Genomic DNA, 19,588 nt, shown 5'->3' with positions numbered 1-19,588 from the left:
CTGTCAGTGAGTTCCCCAAGTTCTCATTTATAATACATAATCTTATCAACCCTAAGAATTTGATTTAATCATATTATGTAGATTTTACGTAGAAAAATATGCTTAATTAAAATGCATAACCTACACTAAGAAAGACTTGGCCGGTGATAAGAAACAGACAAACAACCATCTGAGGTGCATATTGTTTTAAGATGTATTTTGTAACAAGTGAGTGAATAGGTAGCTAAAACACTACCCTTAAGTATTTAATCATTACTCCATTTGAAGCAGTACAGAAATAAAAGAATAACATTTGAATGCTTGACATGTGACCAAAATATGGCAGTAGTAGTTACATTTACCAAGGCACCAAAGGTATAGATTGTTTTTCTTTTCTGTCCCTGGATTCTGAGGTTGTCTGAACAATCATAAAATATGATTTAGTGACATGCTAAAACAAGAGAAGTTCAAAATGATGTTTTTTTAATCAGGTATTGTTCTGTTTGTTGTACCGGTGATTAGACTCACACCCCATAGACCGACAAGGAACTGAGTGTGAGAGAGTGGGGCTAGGGTGTCCATATTTTAAAGACGACATCATCACAAGACACCCTGTTCAACCAACAAAAATGACTTTGGGGAAACCTAAAAAACATTTTCAGAATCATCACAATGGTCAAAGGTGGCATTCCAACTTGTACTGAGAGTTTAAAAAATTATACAACACAAGCATCATCCAAGATCACACAGAAATTACCTCAGAGGGGCAGGACAATGTCCATCTTATCTTCATTCCCTGACAGGCACAGAACTGATGTGCAACAACAGTCCAATCCAATCCCCTCCCTCCCCAAAGCCCCACCTCCTGTCCGTTTGCTGCTTTGTCAGTGGAGGTGGGCGTTGAGGTCGTACTTCTCACAGAACTTGTCCGTCAGGGGAATGCAGGTAAGCAGCTCACACCATGCACACTTGATGGGGTAGACGTAGAAGAGCACCACCAGGCCGGCAAACAGGCCCACGAATACGGCCAGGAAGACCAGGATCTGGCAGCGCTTACGGTACATGTCCATGCGACCGAAGCTGATGTAGGGGAGGAAGGCAAAGGAGAGGAAGAAGCCTGAGACAAAGCCACCGATGTGGGCGAAGTTGTCGATCCAGGGCAGCAGGCCGAAAGCAAAGAGGAAGAGGACCACACACAGCAGCTTGACAAAGGCACGCCAAGGCTGTGCCAGGATCTGCCAGCTCTGGAATAGTTCCACGAACAGGCAGGCCAGGATGCCGAACTGTGACCCAGCTGGACCCACCTGGGCCAGGGAGAGAGAGAGGGAGAACAAAGTTAGAACCAAAACTGAACAGCACAAGGCCACAGAAGCAGCATCAGGGAGGGCGGTAGGCACCTCAGCTCTGTAGGGCAGGAAGATGGCACTGGCCAGGTTTCCTGTGATGCCACTTAGGATGTAGATGATGGAGATACGTAGCCAGCCAGCCAGCTTCTCCAGATCTCTCAGGATAGTCATCTGAAACAGCACTGAAACCAAGCAGTGCAGAATCCTGTTGTGTACACACACACACACACACACACACACACACACACACACACACACAAAAAGTAGGTTCTTTAAGACTAACAGGTCTGTATACGTTTGAATGCTTTTATTCAATTGTTAAAATGTGCATGTATGTATGTATACATGTGCGTATTGGCCTATTTGTGCGTTTATGTGTATGTGTGCACGTGTAGCAGGTTAATGAAAAGTGCAACGAGGGAATATGTAAGAAAAGGAAATGCTTCCAGACAGAAAGGCTCAGGGAGACTCAGGCTTTGACAAGGCAGTCTTTAATTACTGTCCACCCAGCCTGAAATCACTGCACAACAGCAATTCAGCTCTTCACAGCATTACAGTAAGATGCTTCGCAAAAGAGCCAACCTAATCAAACATGCTTCTAATGCTGGGTTCAGACTACACAATATTTTTGTCTTTCATGATGGTCACTGTCTCAGATTAGGTGATCATAGTGGTATAACTTCTTCCTGTGTCTTGGTCAAGACTGGCAACCCTACACATTTGACACCAAACTTTCCTCGCACATATCATTGTTCGAGATCATAGGATGTTGGGGATGCGGATCAAAAAACTATCAGTCATGGCCACAGAGGCACTGTGTGATGCTGCCACGTTTGTGTTTAGAAATAAAACAGGAAAGAAATCAAAAATGACTGTGGATCTGTTCATGAGTGTCATGGCGAGGACACTGGACTGTCTGCCCTTCAAAAACATAAATGTGTTATGTCAAAAACGTCACATAAATGTAGCTAGTTGCCAGGTTCATTGTACGTAAACAGAATGTTTTGTGGAGTTAAAATGTTTCGGTTTATATACTCTGATTAATGCAGATACAATATCTTATGATATCAGAGCATTTCACAATAATTGTAACTGAAAACATCAGTAACACCAGAGATGACTCTGTCATACTACTGGCCAACAATGAGGAATATGTCAAAGGAAGTTATCAGACTAGGTGAGAAAAAGCAATAAATAAATAAATGAGTAAATTCTGACATTCTAGACTATTCGTCAGGCTGTTGTGGTGTGTTACAGATGCCACATTGCTGTTCTTTGATTATGTCACACTACTAGTCCTTTTTGACCAAAAACTCTGGTGCTTGAACAGGTTCCATTCAGGTTTTTTAGGCCATTGTTGCTATTGAGAGTACCATCCCACATTTACACCAGTTTTTGCTGGAACCAAGGATGCATCCTCAGCAGAGGGTGTTGCACAACAGAAGTAAAGAGTAGTAACAAGGTGGTGCATCATTTGTAACCTGCAATTATTTGTGCTGTTGTTACAGATGTTTGTTTTTATCCAAAAACCAAACCAAACCAACTATTAGTTATATTTGTCACAGACGAAGAATGTGCAGGAAAAAAGGAGGAAGCATTTGTGAGTCTCCAACTGAAGTGTTTAATGAAATTAATGAAATATTAAATAAATTATAAAAGTAAATTATATGAAATAAGTATTACAAGTAATAAACAATGTTAATATAATTAATATTACAATATTAAATATTAAATAGTCATTGAAATATAATAACACTATGCTAATGGATAAAGCAGGAGCAACCTGCCATCACGGTTCAACTTGCCATCACAGGTCGCACTGAAAAACCTACTAGTCTTTGGTTCCAGCTAGGAACAACCTTTTCTGGTTCCAGAACCTGTTTACTTTGGTGGAAATGAACCGAAGGGTTCACAATTAGGTGCGCGAACTGGAATGGAACCTGGTCCATGTTGGTCAAAAAGGGCTACCTGTTCCTCGTTCCTGATGCTCATATTCGGGTCTGACTGCAAATTTGTCAACTACGACAATATTGCGTCAAAAATCGGACTGAATTAATGTAGTGACCCCAGCATAAGATTAAGGTCCTTCGTCATCAGAGATACACTCTATACAAATCTAAAAACAGACCTCCATCACCATACAGTGAATTAATATGTAGACCCTCAAGTCCATACCCTTACAGTGAAAAGTCTTGTACAAATATAAAGGTCCACACATGTAAGTAAAAGTCCTGTATGTACAGAGGTCCAAGCAGAGCTGTTTATGTGGTACCATGACACTGGTCAGTCTGTACCAGTGTCATGCCAATGAGGATACAGGAGGGAAGATTACCCAGCATGCAGGAAGAGAGACAGCCACAGCCTGTAGAACTGGTCTGGGATTTCTGGGTTCAGGAAGGGCAAGAGGCCACACACATCGTCCATACAGTGCACCTAGTGAGGAAGGGAGGGAGAAGGAGAGCACATTATAGTCCCAAAACAATTTTTCAGAAACAACAGAAATAGGAAGAACAAAAGTGCTTTGTTACTGGTGGGAAATCTCTAAGACACACCTTCAAGACACAAAGTGATTCTAAACATCACCCAGACTGGAAGAGCTGGCACAGACAATAAAGCCAACACACTATGCCCTCTCAGACTAAAAAGGGATTTTGCCAAACCGAGACCAGTTTAGCATGGCAACCTCCACAGTGGTTACTGCGCACCTAGTCTGGGATAGCATCTTGGTCTGTAGCTGGTAACAGCCAGGGTCATTAACTTAGCAGGGTAAGAAACAGGGGATACGGCAAAAGGTAAAACCCATGAGGTGGATGAAGGCATAGGTATGGGAGAAATTTAGACAATTTTGGGTAGTGTTTTTCACATACACAATATAAGTTCCCACACATTAGTACTATAATTAAAAATATATGTTTCAATGTTATGTGAAATGGTTGCTTACTTGGGAACATAGTGTTGCCTCTTCATGGAAATAACCTTTCATGAAGTCACAGTACTCCCTTGATGTGATCTCGCACCTACACATGGTGAACAGTAATGTATAAGTAGAATACTTACCAGTAAAAAGAACTAGAGTTTGCTTCTCCATTTAACAGTTAGTTGAAATTAAGTGTGTGTGTGTGTGTGTGTGTGTGTGTGTGTGTGTGTATTGTCACCCTCACCTCCCCTTAGTTCCGATGCAACAGGGCCGGCCGGTGATGGTGCAGTCGATGTGGGGTAGGTTGGTGTGGTTCCCTGTGTTATACCTGGTGCAGATCTACAACAACCACCAGAGCAGACTGTAACCCACTGGCATTCTACATCAGACCTAAAAAAGCCCCCAGGGCAGCTGTAGAGCAGTCCATGAGCACCGACAGATCAGATCTGGTGCTACACTTACTGGCCACTTGGTGATGTCATCAGGCCATTCATGAGGTGACACGGAGGCTGGCTCGAGGCATATCCTGCACACAGCCCAAATGCACACACTCGGTTACAAGGCGTTAAGTACACTGACTGGAAAAAGCTCAGTGAGACATGTGCAGGCCTCACCTGGGGTCCTGGTGGCACACGGAGCCGTACTGCCTGGGGTTGCCCTCCAGCTGAGGGGTGCTGGGGTGCTGGGGCCACTTCACCCACTCGGCCAAAGTGCTCTGAGCGAGAGAGGCATCCATGGACATTAAATAAAATTGAATGGAGGCTTTAAATCACTTCCCAGCAAAATGTGCATCTAACCCACTCTTTAGCCTGTGTCTCATAATCTTTTTTTTTTTTTTGCAGCAGCAGCAGCAATGTCTGTGCAATGTATTATTTCTAACTGCATGATAAAACCTAATGTCTGTTCCCACTTGGTTGATGTTCTTGTCCAGAGAAATTATGTATATTTTATCAGTATGACAGTACACATGATCCCTGGGAATTGAACCCACAAACAGTGTTACAAGCACCAGGCTCTAGCTGCTCTACGAAGTGAGCTACAGGAGAACCAAGAATCAAGCACGCTCACCGAGCACTCCTCCTCCAAAGTCTGCAGGCACCCTGAGCGGTCGTTGCGCACGCAGCAGGCTGAGTTCCGTTCTAGATCACGCTTCTGCCGGATCAGATCATACACTTCCTGGTCCTGTCGCATACAGGGTGAGAATTTGGCTCCCAGATGGATCAGCGCCTCCTGTGGTGTGGAGGTGAAGAGCAGTGATGACCAGATTTATAATTATTACACACTTCCTGAATAATCCATTAACACAATAGCTGGTTCTGAATGAAACTTAACATACCGAACTTGGTCCAATCCAAAAGTTCTCTTGCTGCACAAACTTCACATTCTCATAGACACCTTTATTTCTTAGAACCTTAACAAAAAGCATAAGAACATTGTCAAAGCATTACATGAGCTGGCAAGACACACATATAGACACATACGCAAGCACGCATGCAAACAAAACAAGGCAACATTTCCCAAAGTGGCAATACTCACAGAATCAACGGTCTCATGTTGGGAGAAGCCCACAGGTGCTATGCCATAAATACAAACAGCCAGGATGGTGATGAGGAGGTGGACAAATGTGATCCAGTAGGTGAAAAAAGGCCTGCAGGAAGAACAGCTCAGTTACGGACTACATCTGACAGCCTGCAGGAAGAACAGCTCAGTTACGGACTACATCTGACAGCCTGCAGGAAGAACAGCTCAGTTACGGACTACATCTGACAGCCTGCAGGAAGAACAGCTCAGTTACGGACTACATCTGACAGCCTGCAGGAAGAACAGCTCAGTTACGGACTACATCTGACAGCCTGCAGGAAGAACAGCTCAGTTACGGACTACATCTGACAGCCTGCAGTGGAATAGTTTGTAATAGTCAAATTGTGCCTTCAAATCACATGTCAAAATCTCCACAGAAGCACTAGTTAAGGAGAGTAAGATGACATGACAACTGCTCACACTTTTAAAACTCCTAAAAGATTCTGATGTTCTCAGACTTACCGGTGATCATCCATGTCCTCAATTTGCCTCTTCACATAGCTATCAATGCGTTTGCGGTACGTGCGGTTGGTCAGTTTGCCCACCATACCCAGCCCATATGGCCTTTTCTCACGGGCGAAGAGCTTCTTGACAGGCACAGCAATGCGCTGGCCTCGTCGCTGCCCATTGACGCTGACCACTTCCTGTTTCAGCCGCACTTTGGGCGGCGCCGGCGTTCCCTCTTTGACCTTTCTCCAGCCTCGCTCCAGAGGTCTTTCACACACACACACACACACACACACACACACACACACACACGCACACACACACACACACACACACACACATACATACACATACATACACACACACATATACACATACACATACACATATACACATGCACATACACACATGCACATACACACATGCACATACACACACAGATCATGGCTTCAGAGAGCATCTCAAACATTTCACAGGCAGGAGGGATAAAAATCATTCTGGTGCTGTAGTGTAACTGAGCCGCTTGTGCAATGAGCATCAAGGTGGAGGCGCAGAGTAAACAGCACAGGGACTCACAGCATGGGGTGACTCCTCTCAAAGCACAGGGACTCACAGCATGAGGTGACTCCTCTCAAAGCACAGGGACTCACAGCATGAGGTGACTCCTCTCAAAGCACAGGGACTCACAGCATGAGGTGACTCCTCTCAAAGCACAGGGACTCACAGCATGAGGTGACTCCTCTCAAAGCACAGGGACTCACAGCATGAGGTGACTCCTCTCAAAGCAGAGGGACTCACAGCATGAGGTGACTCCTCTCAAAGCACAGGGACTCACAGCATGAGATGACTCCTCTCAAAGCACAGGGACTCACAGCATGAGGTGACTCCTCTCAAAGCACAGAGACTCACAGCATGAGGTGACTCCTCTCAAAGCACAAGGACTCACAGCATGAGGTGACTCCTCTCAAAGCACAGAGACTCACAGCATGAGGTGACTCCTTTCAAAGCACAGGGACTTACAGCATGAGGTGACTCCTCTCCAGCTCGCTCTTGTCCAGGGCACTACCCGTCAGCTCTGACTCATCCAACTGCTTGCTGTCCACATCCTTGCTGGTGGAGTCGGAGGGAGACTCAAACACCTCGTCATGGAACGTTGACAGCTCCTCCTGCATTAGCACATCCTGGGCACGGACACATAGCCAGAGGTTGGGTGCATGTGAGCTGCGCACATAGTGAGGCACGTGAAGGCAGCATAGAGGAGAGAAGAGAGAGAAGAGAGCTGGCCACACATTTAACGGCATACGGGCTTACCCTGGCGAAGAAGGAGGTGTCCAGCTCATCTGGAAAATCCACCACGTCCTCCTCAATGAAGCTAGCTGGAGTAAAACTGCGTCTGTGAGCTCGCCGCAGTGTGCCTTCTTTTAGTGAGCGTCCCTGGAAAGCCACAAATAACATCAATGCATATCAACACGCTTGTCCGAATTTGCTGTACTATTGTACAAATAGTGAATCACTAAAAAAGTGAGTAATTCAGGGAAAACACAAGAGTATAAAATTAAACAAACATTTTAACTGCACTGATAGGATTGAGTAACAACACCATAATATCATGTTATGGAAATAGCTGCTGTTCATTACTCTGCATTTTGGATGAAGACCAGTGGAACCCAGAAAGCATCAATGCTATTTCTAAACCTCTTATTGTAAAAATGAATTTTTTGGAGTATTTGAACAAACAGTTGGTGTTTGAACAAGCACGATGCTGAACAAATTACTTGCTGAACCTATATGTGTCACAAATGGCCACCCTCCTCACGTCCCTGATGTCACGGTTTCCCTGTCTTCCTGCATTCCCTAGTTCCATGCCTTAGTTTCGTTTTTTTCTGCCCCCGTCGGTTCCTCTATTCCACTCCTTGTTTTAGCTTCCGCTGTTCCCATGTTCAGCTGTATCTGTTTAGTGTCTGATTGTCTTGCTTATTTAAGCCCTGTGGTTTTGTCTTCTGGTTGTTGATTATGGTGGTAAGCTACGTCCTTCTGTCAGTTCTGCCTTATGCTCACTTACTGTTGTTGTCATTACTTTCTGTTTACTCCAGTAGCGTGTTATTTTACCCTTAGTGTTACCCCGTTTGCCTCTGTTTGTTTTACCCTTCATGTTCCTGTTTCCTCATTTAATAAACCGCCTCCTGCAACTGCATTCTAACTCTGCCTGTTCCTGGTGGAATCATAACAATATGCCATATTTTGGTAAATGTTAAGTCAGGACATTCTAGATAAATGCAGGAAGAAGTGGATATGAACTCACAAAGAAGCAGTATGTTGCGTTACTCTACTTACTGTATTGCAACAGTAGGTGGCTCTACAGTAAGTAGCTGTAGCTACAGGGAGAGAGCAGTAGGGATAACCTCTACAATGGGACAAGGGTGAAGAGAGGAAGGGAAGGAAGAGACTAGGATGGAAGACTAGGATGGCCTTGTGCAAGTGGTTTCTAAAATCTGGGCACCAGAAATCAGAAAGGTGATAAACCCTGGTTTCATCATGGGTGCAACCAGCCAATCCTGTGTAGCAACAGGTCTGAGCTCCTGAGACGGGTAGAGTACCTGGAGCCTAGATTTTTAGTTTTTGGATGTGTTTTATGATGTGATATGTAATCTAATATTTTTCCGTAGCTGCTTTTTAAAGCAACATTCTCCTTCCTTTACAGTAATTATTTTTCCCCTCTTGCCACTGGGTGGTCTATAGCTGCAATCCCTGTTAGTGTAGGACCCTACTTTAATTTTACTTTAAATAAGTAAATGCATCAATAGATAACTGTCATTTGTCAATTATGCATTTACTATCACCTACCTCTATTCTGTGGATACAACAAATATAGCAGCATACAAACAGTGGCAGCTGTGTCCTCAATTTATTAGTGAAGTGTGAAAACAGTTTAGATTCACACAATAAGTGTAAATACTGCTATTAAAATATATTTTTGAGGACAATATCTGTGGTTTTGACCTCAGCATTTAATTCTGCTCACAATATATAAGGATTGGCAAAATGCAAGTCTTTGAGAACTGTGTTATGGTATTTTATAGCAGAGATGCTGTTTCTTGAAATAAGGAAGGAATTAAGAAAAACCTACAAAATACTCCCAGAGTGAACCCATTCCATGAGCTTTAGTATCCATTTATTTTCTGATCTAAACAACCATCAGCAGCACTCCTTACCAATGCAATGCAGTTTTTTCTTATCTGGTCAGAAAGATTACCATGGTCTTGCTAACATCAATAAATGTCACTAAATGCTAGTAAATGTTTCAATAAGTGGTATTGTTCATATACAGATTATTTACTGTGGATTTCCATCCAGTTATCATCAGTTTACACATTATCAAAACTATCTGAAAATACAGTGAAATACATTTTTAACCAAAATCACTTTCAAGAAAAGTGTCACAGGATGTCATTAAAATACTTTGCATATGGTGTTACATTTTTACATTTCTCTAGATTGTGCTTGTAATTGCTGGCCAGTCAAAATTCTACTTGAATTAATCAGGCAATCATTTTCAGAGAGCCTCAGGGAACATGTGATCATTGCCATGAAAGTGCCCCACTGTCCTTGCACAACAGCTGTTTGGGTTTTGCACTCTTTTCATTAAATATGACTCAATTTCTCAATGCCAATCGATAAAGCTGATAGCAGTAGGTGAACAGTGGCATAATCCGTCCCCTGAAACAATACACTTCTGTTCGTTATTGAGGGGCCATGAGTAAATCCGTGCGGGCAGCATCTGAAGCTCACCTTGACAAGTGCTGCTGCTGCCCTGAAGCTCATCTTGGCCACAGACTCACGCTTGCGTCGCCGTGGTATCCGGTTGAGTCCGGAGCGGGAGCTGGTGAAGGAGCAGAGGGAGGTGGCACCGGGTGTGATGGGCGTATGGGGAACACTGTAGCCATCCACCTCGTCCATCATGCGGAAGGCCCGCCCACGTGCCAGTGGGTCAACGATCTGATTGGATGCAAAAGCATCAGTAAAACACCTGCATAAAGTGTAATCAACCTTTCCCAAACAATTTAGCACCCAGCAGAAGTGGTGACGTCATAGGAAACCTTATCAATGGCTGACACTTAGTGAAAACAGCTGAACAAATGAACAATAACCCTGAGTGTGCTTGTCTGATGAGGAGCCTCTCTCTAATGGTATGGACAGCAGTTTAAGGACAGTGGTATGTCAGCGGTTAAAGTACTTGACTAGTGATCAGAAGGTTGCCAGTTCAAGCCCCACAGCTGCCAAGATGCCCCTGTTGGGCCCCTGATCAAGGCCCTTAACCCTCATATTCAGTCAGAATTGTGGATAAAAGTGTCATAACTGTAAATCTAATTCTGTCCTTGATGCCAATGTACACACACACACACACATATATATATATATATATATATATATATATATATATATATATATATTCAGACTAGGGAGCTGTACCTTGGGTATGCCGTGCTGGGATGAGGGCACATAGAGTGGTGGCGGCGTCTCCGTGCTAGTTAGAGAGATGTTGTCCTGGCTGGGTAGCTCCATCTCCCGGATAACCTGGGGCTTCAGCTTACCGTAGCGCAGGCTGCAGTGTCGCAGGCTCTTCCTCTGCCACTTCTGTGTCGCGTCGCCATCCTTGCTGACCCCAAACCAGTCAGCTGTGCCCCTGACAATAAGCAAGGTAGGCTGTTCAGGCAGATCATTGATTGTAGAACAGGCAGTTCGCCGGCAGACCTATCTGGACGTTGGGCTTCGGTCAGGTGTACGCTGATCTGCTGACAGGAAGTGAGAGTGTGGCAAAGGCAGAGGGAAAGCAGAGCAGTGGCCAAGGGTGGGCAGCTCAGAGAGTGCCTGGAAAAATCCAGCCAACTAATGAGGGCATGTTCCAAGAAACAAGAAGCAAGACAAGCGTGGAAGATCGTCAGGTGCTTGGAAGGGAAAAAGGGACTTGCCCAGACATGCCTCCGTATACAGACTTTTAAAGTTCCTTCTTATATTGTAACCAGCACACACTCTCTCACACACACACACAGAAGGGTCTGCTGCTGCCTCACCTTCTGCACTGCTGCTTGGCAGTAAGACAAACATTCTTCCCTTATTGTCCCTCACTGATAATGAACCACAGACATGTCCAGCTGAGAAAAGATTCCACACTGATGCTCACATCCTCCAATTAGATTACCACTTTCAAGATCATACACACCCAGACCACACAACTGTCCACATGTAACTGTACACTTCATTAAAAGCACTGGAATAATAACAGAATAATAGAACAATAGAAAGATAGATTACATTGAATAAATGGGTTGTGATGGTGTATTGAAAAACCCAAGGGGTTAAAGACAACAATATGTCCACTAATACAATGATCAGGTTTACATTACAGTCCATAAAAGAGATTACAACCTAATCTTCACAAGGGAGGTTTCCTCAGCTTATGAATCACACGACAAATGGTTTGTACAGTGGAGTCTATGAAAACCTGAGTATGTAAAGTTGGCTTTCACATTAAAACTGCTGCCAGTCCATCTCTACCAAAGGTCTTGCCACATCAACTAGTGATATTTCACAACTTAGCATGACTGGGTGTAAACAGGCCAGTGCACCTGTAGCCTGGAGGACCTGGGAGGACACTCACAGAACCTCCCTCTCTCTGACAGGGGCTGCACTGACAACCAACTTAGCGTCAAAACAGTGGCTTACTGGAGTACATCTCTGGGGCAGCAAACAATCAGCTAGTCTTGGCAAATGGTGAAAGAAGAACAAGGATACATCAGCACTTGTGAAATGCTAGGACAGCGCTGTGGATGACGTTGATTTCTAGCTAAGGCCGCATAACGGTCTCAAGCAGAGGAATGTACCTGTGATAACGCGGCTAATTTAGCATGAAAGTATGCTAAGAATTAAGTGAGAGTCAACCCTCCAATCCACCCTGTGCTGCTGAGGCAGCAGCCCACGTGAGCTCACCCACGTGAGCCTGCCTACAGCAGTCACAACAATGAGGCGGTAATAAATGACTAACAAAAGCCCGGGGATCAGATCTTTGTGGCACATTAACTAGCCTTCAAAGAAATACACTTTATAGTAAATTAGTGTTGTACAGTCCCACAGAAATCCACTCAGGCATGTTATAAAAACAAACAAACAAACAAACAAACAAAAATACACAGCAACCACCATATGACCTCTTACTGAAAGATCTCAGTATGGCACAGGGCAGATCAGGTCAGCCCAGAGGCGGGGTGGAGGGTGCGGTGGTCCTTAGGGTGTACCTGATCAGGGTTCTGGAGAGTGACTGGTGCTTCCTGAAACTATGGCGTCCAGCGCGGTGACCCTTAACGGGCACTGTGTGTATCCGCTCAAAGTGGACCCTCCTGATGCTGTTGACGGGGTGCACGGGGGAGGGGAGGAAGAGGAGGAGAACGACAAAGAGGAAGCAAGGACAGGGAAGAGAGGAAAAGAGACACAAAGAGAAAAGGCAAGGCAGCATGAGAACAGCTGGAAGACAGAGTGTGAGAGGCACGGCGTGAGGATCAGCCCAGGTGTGACGTTCAGCCCAGGTCAGCATTTGGCCAGGGAAAGCTCAGGAATCCAGCACTGGGTCCTCCAATTATGGAGTGCACATAATCACACACGGCATGAAGAGCTGATGAGTTGAAGCATGCAGGGGTGGGGGAAACGTCTCACTCACATAAACACACACACATACCCACAGACATGCACAAAACATGCATATAACATACACACATCAGTGCATTCACACACACACACACACACACACACACACACACACACACACACACACACACACAAACACACAAACACATATATAGATTTACATACACAGACTTGCACACATAGCTGAAGCAAGTTCACATAAAGCTTCACAGCTCAGATTTGCAGTCACGGTGGTTTGGCTTATCTAATAGGAGGCCCTCTGCTGTCCCTCTCATTAAAAATTGGGGATGGAGGAAGATATGCCAAGGATGACACATCATCATGGATGAGCCAGCACACACACATGCTCCTTACAAAACATCTTACACACACGTTCCTTTCGAAACAACGCATTTCGTGCAAACAAGAGAGCCCAGCAACAGCAATTTATAACTTTAAATGTCCACACTGCAACACTACCATGGTTGTTGGACTCACACCATACCTAAATACAGCATATAGATTAAGGCAAACAGAAGATTCTGGATTTTGTAATCACGGGTAGTAAGTTAATGTCATAGAACAAAGGTTTTTAAATCATAACCCACAAGGTCCAGGTCCCACTGATTTTTCCTCTCTACTGGTTTGACAACAAAGTGACCAGTCATTAATTACCTGTTCAATGAGCTACATGTGATTACCAAATCCAGGACCGGAGTCTGTAGTCTGGAGTCAAATACCTCTAAACTGGAGTAAGATTAGTTTTGTTACACAAGTGATGATTTGTGGAAGAGGAGCATGTCACCATAACACCAAGGGAATGAGTAATAAGCAGCTTCCACTCTCTGTAGCCAGTGACCTGGCTGCAGGCTCCACCTACCTCTTGATGGTCTGTGTGATGGAGGTCTGGTGCTGCAGCGGAGCTCGCCGGTGGTCAAAAAGGTCACGTGGTGGTGAGGCGAGATGGGAGGTTTCAACGGGCATGCTGACGCTGCGGAGAAAGCCTTGCCTCTTCCCGGGCTGTCACAGGGAGAGATGGAAGGCGAGATAGAAGGATAGAGAGAAAGAGGGAAAAAGAGAGAGATATGATGCAGTAATGTAAGGCTTCACATTCACAGCAATAAAGTGTTAAATGCATTGATGGTTTGGGAGAGAGAGCGCAAGGGAAGCAGAAAGAGAGAGGGAGGGAGAGGGAGAAAGAGAAAATGACACAGAGAAACAGAAAGAGAGAGCGAGGGAGAGGGAGAGCGCCTTTTGCACCTGAATGAAGGTGGGTGGTTCATCTAGGGATGCCTGAGCACTAGGAATGGTCAATTTGAGCCATGGGGGCTTCTTCCTCTGCAAACTGCTGCTGCTGTCTCGCCTGGGTTCAGCCATGCCTGCTTCTCCACAAACCAGCCAGCTGCAGGGAGAGAGAGAGGGAGGGGGGGAGTGGGAGGGAGAAACAGAGGGAGAGAGGGAGAGAAACCATATAAAACCTGAGTCATGGTTACCACTGCACCAGAAGATGGCACTGTAAAATCATTAGTCCAACATATAGCTCTACTGTGTTATTAAAGGAAAACCCAGTGGCTGCAAGTGAAGAGCTCTGCATTCACTTAAAGCATCCCTGCTCTGTTCCAGTGAGCAGTGAACATTTGCTCTACAGGAAGGAGTAAGGTTTACCAGTGACTGAAGAAGCCACTCTACACAGCAGCTTACGTACTCTTAGCCTCCGATTTCCATATTCAAGTGACTGCATGTGTGTCTTTCATGGCCACACAGTTGGTGTTGGGGGAGACCACCTTTAGTGAGACCCAGCTACAGGGTCACCGCAGGAGGCTGGCTAGTGCAGCGAGTGATAGCCTCACCCATATCATCGAAACCTCACAGACAAGAAGCTGCCACTGCCTCGCTGTGTCTGTATATTCTCACTTTTTTCCTTTACGCATACGTTCAGTAGTGCTCCAGCCTGCAGGAGGTCTAAGGGTTTGGAGGAAACATTGCCTATGCAAATACAAAAAAAAGCAAAAGTCTGGCTGTGGAGAAAAGGAGGTGCTGCTTCATCTGTTGGAAAAAGCAGGAAGATAAGAGACAGGTGCAGGAGTGCCATTCCCTGGAATCAACTGGAGCTGGACGCATTAGAAAAGCAGAGCAAAAGCAAGATGCTGTCTTCTGTCCTGTTCTCGTACAGTTCAAGCTGGCCAGCAGATGGTCAGAGCCATGAGCCAATCACCGAGCAAGCCATACTGGGTCATATGCACTCTCATCTTAGGGAGTCCATCACATCAGGTTTGGGTTGCAGCCAAAACTACAGAGCTCTAACACAACACAGCGCCCACGTCCAGCTGTGTAGATAAGGAGCATGGTCAATGAGAATCTCAAAACTTCAAATCCTCTGAAGGTTTGGCAGTGGTGGAGGTTACATAGAAAAACATGGCTGGAACTTGAGAAAAACAAGCCTTCCTAAGCATGAGATGTGAGTATGGTAAGACATTCACTGAAGTTGCACCTCCTTAGTTTGAAAAGCTAAAGTGAAGGATATGCATTAGAAGCTTAATTTACATGCAACTGAAGACAAATATCAAAGTATCTACTTGCTTGGCCCTGTAATGAACCCAGTATCTGAAATGCGAGAGGATGGAATTAAAAGCGGAGAACTGTTGTGCAGAACACTGTTGTGTTGAGCCAACAGCTAGGTCCGCCCAATTAGAACCACTCGCCTGGTAATGGAGAAACGTGGCGCAGATGCCATCATCACCCTTCTTGTCTACACTGCAGTGACTGTGTGGAATATGGCGGCAGACTCTAACAAAGCTGGTCCAGACAGAAGCTCAGAGAACACTCAGGTTGCTCCTTTCCCAGCAATGCTCTCCAATGCTCAGTCAGGAGAGCTTACAGGAACCACCACCTCCCATTATTTGACAAGCTCTCAACCCAATGACCACAAACCTCTTCCAGAACATCCCTTAGGTCAGCTCTTAGTCAGGAGCTTGGCTCCATTTCCTGGCCTGTGTCTGATGGAAAGGTAGTGAGCACTGTTTGACATTGGAATCTGGAGTCACAGACACACCCTGTGTCAGACGGCTGAACAGAGCTTGAGTGAAAGGCCTCCTTTCTGCTCTCTAAGTGAAAACAGACCACCATCTCCATTTAGTGTCCATGTCAGACCTCAATCACTTATCTAATTGCTTTCCCCCTTTAATGATCCCTGAGGGCTCATGCATCTGTCTGCCCATGCAGCAACTCACCAAATCCAGCTCCCTGTGGGCTTTGCAGCCACTAACCACTCTTTGGACACTGGGTGTTGTCACACTCTAAGAGACACCAAGCCCAAACCTTGGAAAGCCAGATACATGTTTTTTCTGAGCCACCCTCATTTTCTCCTCTGCTACAAACAGGTAAGCAACCCCCAGGCTGGCCAACAGCTGGTGTCTTTGTAAGCAAGGACCCACCACTGGAGAGAGGCAGCTGGACATGGGGGCCCACCACTAGGGAGAGGTGGCAGGACACTGGGGCCCACCATTGGGGAAAGGCAGTACTTGAAGGCCTTTAGGCCTTCGCCCATTACACCTGAATTAGGTTTGACTGTCTAAGGCACCACGTTCATGGCCAAGGGAGATATCCTTGAACAACACAGCCAGCCTTGCCAGGGGGAATGAGTGGATTAAGTTCTGCACTTGGCCCCCATCCATGGTATCTGGTTTTGCCTTCTTTGAAGGTTTTGATTGAAGATTTATGCTCATACACACAAAAAAGGAAATTGTCCCATTCAATCCAGACATATAATAACCTTGGAAAGGTCACTTGTACCACAAGTTATGTGACATGTACAGATTATAACAGATAAAAGCATTTTTGTGGCAGTAATGTGGATATTTGAGAGGAATGCCAAGCGGACCCAGACAACTTTTGTCGCATTCCAATTTATGTAAGCAGGGCCCACTGTGACGGCACCATATCTGAGTCTCTGGGGAATTTAGTTTCTGGAAACAAGCCTAGGTTGATATATGGCCTTGAAGACGTTTGTTTTGACGTTCGGATCAAAATCTGTTGAAAGAAACCCTGGCCTCCCTTCTCAGCGACATGCTGGATATGATTAGCTTCCTGCACTCCGTCCCCCAGGCTGGTACACTGGTAGATAATCCTTCCCGTGCTACGATCATAAACATTTAAAACACAGAGGAAGCAAAAAAATGTGGTCTTACACAAATCAGTTAGTTGTTTATATAACTTTTAGTCTGACAGGCAATGGTTACAGGGAAACCGATTATCTATTGGCACCTTAAACCCAGGCTGCAGATACACTGTCAGATTCAAAATCTGTGAAGGTATTTTTTTATGGGGACTGATGTTGTTTTGGCTTTACTTGAGCCCATCAGACTGCAGGTGCTGCATCTACTTGATTTGAAGGACACTTATAGTTCAGCAGGCATAGGCCAACACACATAGTAGGCCACAAACAAATATATTAAGCTTCTGAATGGGAACTACTCATGCGTGACTGCTGAGGACTGATACTAATAATACTACAACCATACTGCTAAAGCAGATGAGATGAGGTGTACAGTAATATTTAGCATAGCTGCATGTGGTGCCTTCTCACTTGCCTGTTTGAAAAAGTTTAGATGAGGGAGAGGAGGTGGGGATATGGGTAAAGGGGAGGGGGGTGTGTCCTGGTTAACTCTCTCTATTGTGTGCTTTTTAGCACACATGTTTCCTCCTGCTATCTCACAGCAAAGACAAATGTTCCCCACAGTGTTTTCTTAATGGAAACTTCCTGTCCAACATTTCCAATCATTTAGGATTTATACAGAGCTCTTTCAGAGACTAATACGTTTGTCTTGACTAAAAAAACAAATGAAAAGAAATGCCAAAAGAAAGGATCACATTCACTAAGTATTATAAGGACCAAATAAGGAATGTATGTAGTTCATACACATAGCATTTTAGGCATTTCAGTCTGTATGGCACAGTAAAGCTTAAAGTCTCCAAGACCACCTGGGCTGTATGCCCTTTCATATGGCAGCAATTCTCATTTTCATGGGATTCTTGCAAGAACAAAATGTCTCAGAGTAAAAGCTGGTAGCTAACAGTCATGCAGACATACTACTTAACTACAGAGCCATTCTAGCACTCCAACTGTAGATCTGCTGATGAATCCTATTTATGTCCAGAAGACGGGATAATTTTACATATATTGTTAGCCACCTTAGATAGCTTTCTCAGTCAAACTAGCCCCTTAAAACCTACATTCCCAAGAGGGTCCTTGTGGAGTAAGATGATCTAACTGTCTAATTGTGTCTGTCATGTGAACATTCCTAGAGAAAGCATACAGAGTAGACTGTGAAGCAGGGAGAATACTGTCCAACCAGAACGGGCAGTTGTGCAGGGGATCTGTGTGCCAGCACCACAGCACTCAGTAGATATGTAGGTCTTGTGACACACAGACATGGCTGCATCTTACTGGGGCTGACAGGTCTGGCCAGAAAAGTCTTGGGGGATGAGAGAGAGTGGACCAAGCACAATTATGGATGGGCTCATCAATGTATGTGTGTGTGTGTGTGTGTGAGGTGTGTGTGTGAGAGAGTGCGAGAGAGAGAGAGAATACACCACTGGATGCTTCTTTCCTCAGCACTGCACATCCTGGGTTGAAGTGTTTACTCTCTCTCTCTCTCTTTCTCTCTCCCCTCCCCCCACAATATTATTTGGACACACAGAACAGCTATCCATTGGATACTCAGATACCTCTGGAAGCCACCTGTTAAAAAACACTTTTAATGACATTTGGATGCCATTTGTCCCTTTTCAAACAAGCTGATTAGATGTACAGGCTCATTATAGCTCACAGCACACTCACTCGCCCTTTCCCCTCCACCCACGAGGATGTATGTATGACACAGACCAAAGCCTCTTCAGTCACTCTTCTGAAATGTCACGTTACTAATCCCTGTCTCATGCAGCAAGGCTGCTGAACAGCAGTCTAAGAGCATCAGCAGACCTTGAGAAATATCGCTCATGTTTCTTAAAGCTAGTGTGAGTCAGGAAAATATGCTAACCCATCTCTACTCCCATTCCATTGTTATAAACTACATTAGGATTTTATTTATTTTGAGGGGGTGGGGAATTCCTTTAAGGAGAAACTAAACTCATTTATGGGGAATTGTTGAAAATGAAAATTATCTAGTGTTATCTAGAAAATTATCTAGTTGTTTGCTGTATAACTCTCGCGTTAATTGCATATTTCATTTTTGAGGTTTGAGGACTAATTTAGGCCTGGCAATGACAAGTCCTGGACTAGATTTAGCTTCTAAAAATAAAGCTCTTCATGTATAAGAAAGAGTTGAGCGAGGTGACTGTGCTGTGTTCTGGAGACTACTGCCAGAGTGATGTAATCAAGACTGCCAAGCCACTCTGAGCGCACACACGTACACTCATACAAGTACACACCCTTTTTCAGTCACACACACTCCCATTTTTTTTCCCACTTTTCTTCTCTTGATTTCTCTCTCACTCTCGCTCTCTCACTCTCACTCTCTCACTCTCACTCTCACTGACTTGCTTTACCAGTCTTGGCTCAGCTCTTCCTGGTTTATAAACATTCTCTCTGTGTCTGTCTGATGAATAACAGAATAGTGTAGCTCTTCCCCACAAGGAGCAA

The 19,588-nt window shown here is 44.8% G+C and overlaps 1 protein-coding gene across 2 annotated transcripts in view; it reads right to left on the bottom strand.

Moving 5' to 3' along the window:
• Nucleotides 1-170: 170 nt before the first annotated feature.
• Nucleotides 171-19,588, bottom strand: part of rhbdf1a (rhomboid 5 homolog 1a (Drosophila)) — a 32,534-nt gene continuing 13,116 nt past the window's right edge. Inside the window, exons 2-19 of one of the 2 annotated variants that reach the window (XM_027000641.3) lie at nt 14,209-14,350; nt 13,829-13,968; nt 12,564-12,671; nt 10,741-10,954; nt 10,060-10,266; nt 7,582-7,704; nt 7,291-7,451; nt 6,286-6,537; nt 5,779-5,890; nt 5,579-5,653; nt 5,311-5,472; nt 4,857-4,957; nt 4,705-4,768; nt 4,487-4,581; nt 4,267-4,342; nt 3,658-3,758; nt 1,377-1,530; nt 171-1,283 (exon numbers count right to left, since the gene is read on the bottom strand). In XM_027000641.3, the coding sequence (XP_026856442.2) occupies nt 864-1,283; nt 1,377-1,530; nt 3,658-3,758; nt 4,267-4,342; nt 4,487-4,581; nt 4,705-4,768; nt 4,857-4,957; nt 5,311-5,472; nt 5,579-5,653; nt 5,779-5,890; nt 6,286-6,537; nt 7,291-7,451; nt 7,582-7,704; nt 10,060-10,266; nt 10,741-10,954; nt 12,564-12,671; nt 13,829-13,968; nt 14,209-14,325 (2,682 nt within the window). In that variant the 5' untranslated portion in view covers nt 14,326-14,350 and the 3' untranslated portion in view covers nt 171-863. The remainder of the gene's footprint in view (nt 1,284-1,376; nt 1,531-3,657; nt 3,759-4,266; nt 4,343-4,486; nt 4,582-4,704; nt 4,769-4,856; nt 4,958-5,310; nt 5,473-5,578; nt 5,654-5,778; nt 5,891-6,285; nt 6,538-7,290; nt 7,452-7,581; nt 7,705-10,059; nt 10,267-10,740; nt 10,955-12,563; nt 12,672-13,828; nt 13,969-14,208; nt 14,351-19,588) is intronic. The other variant, XM_027000724.3, reaches the window with a different exon arrangement.

The sequence above is a fragment of the Electrophorus electricus genome, chromosome 2 (assembly GCF_041902795.1).
Source record: "Electrophorus electricus isolate QZ-2024a chromosome 2, ASM4190279v1, whole genome shotgun sequence".
NCBI lineage: Eukaryota > Metazoa > Chordata > Actinopteri > Gymnotiformes > Gymnotidae > Electrophorus > Electrophorus electricus.
The sequence above is the reverse complement of the archived record's forward strand: the minus strand, read 5'-3'. Positions and strand labels throughout refer to the sequence as shown.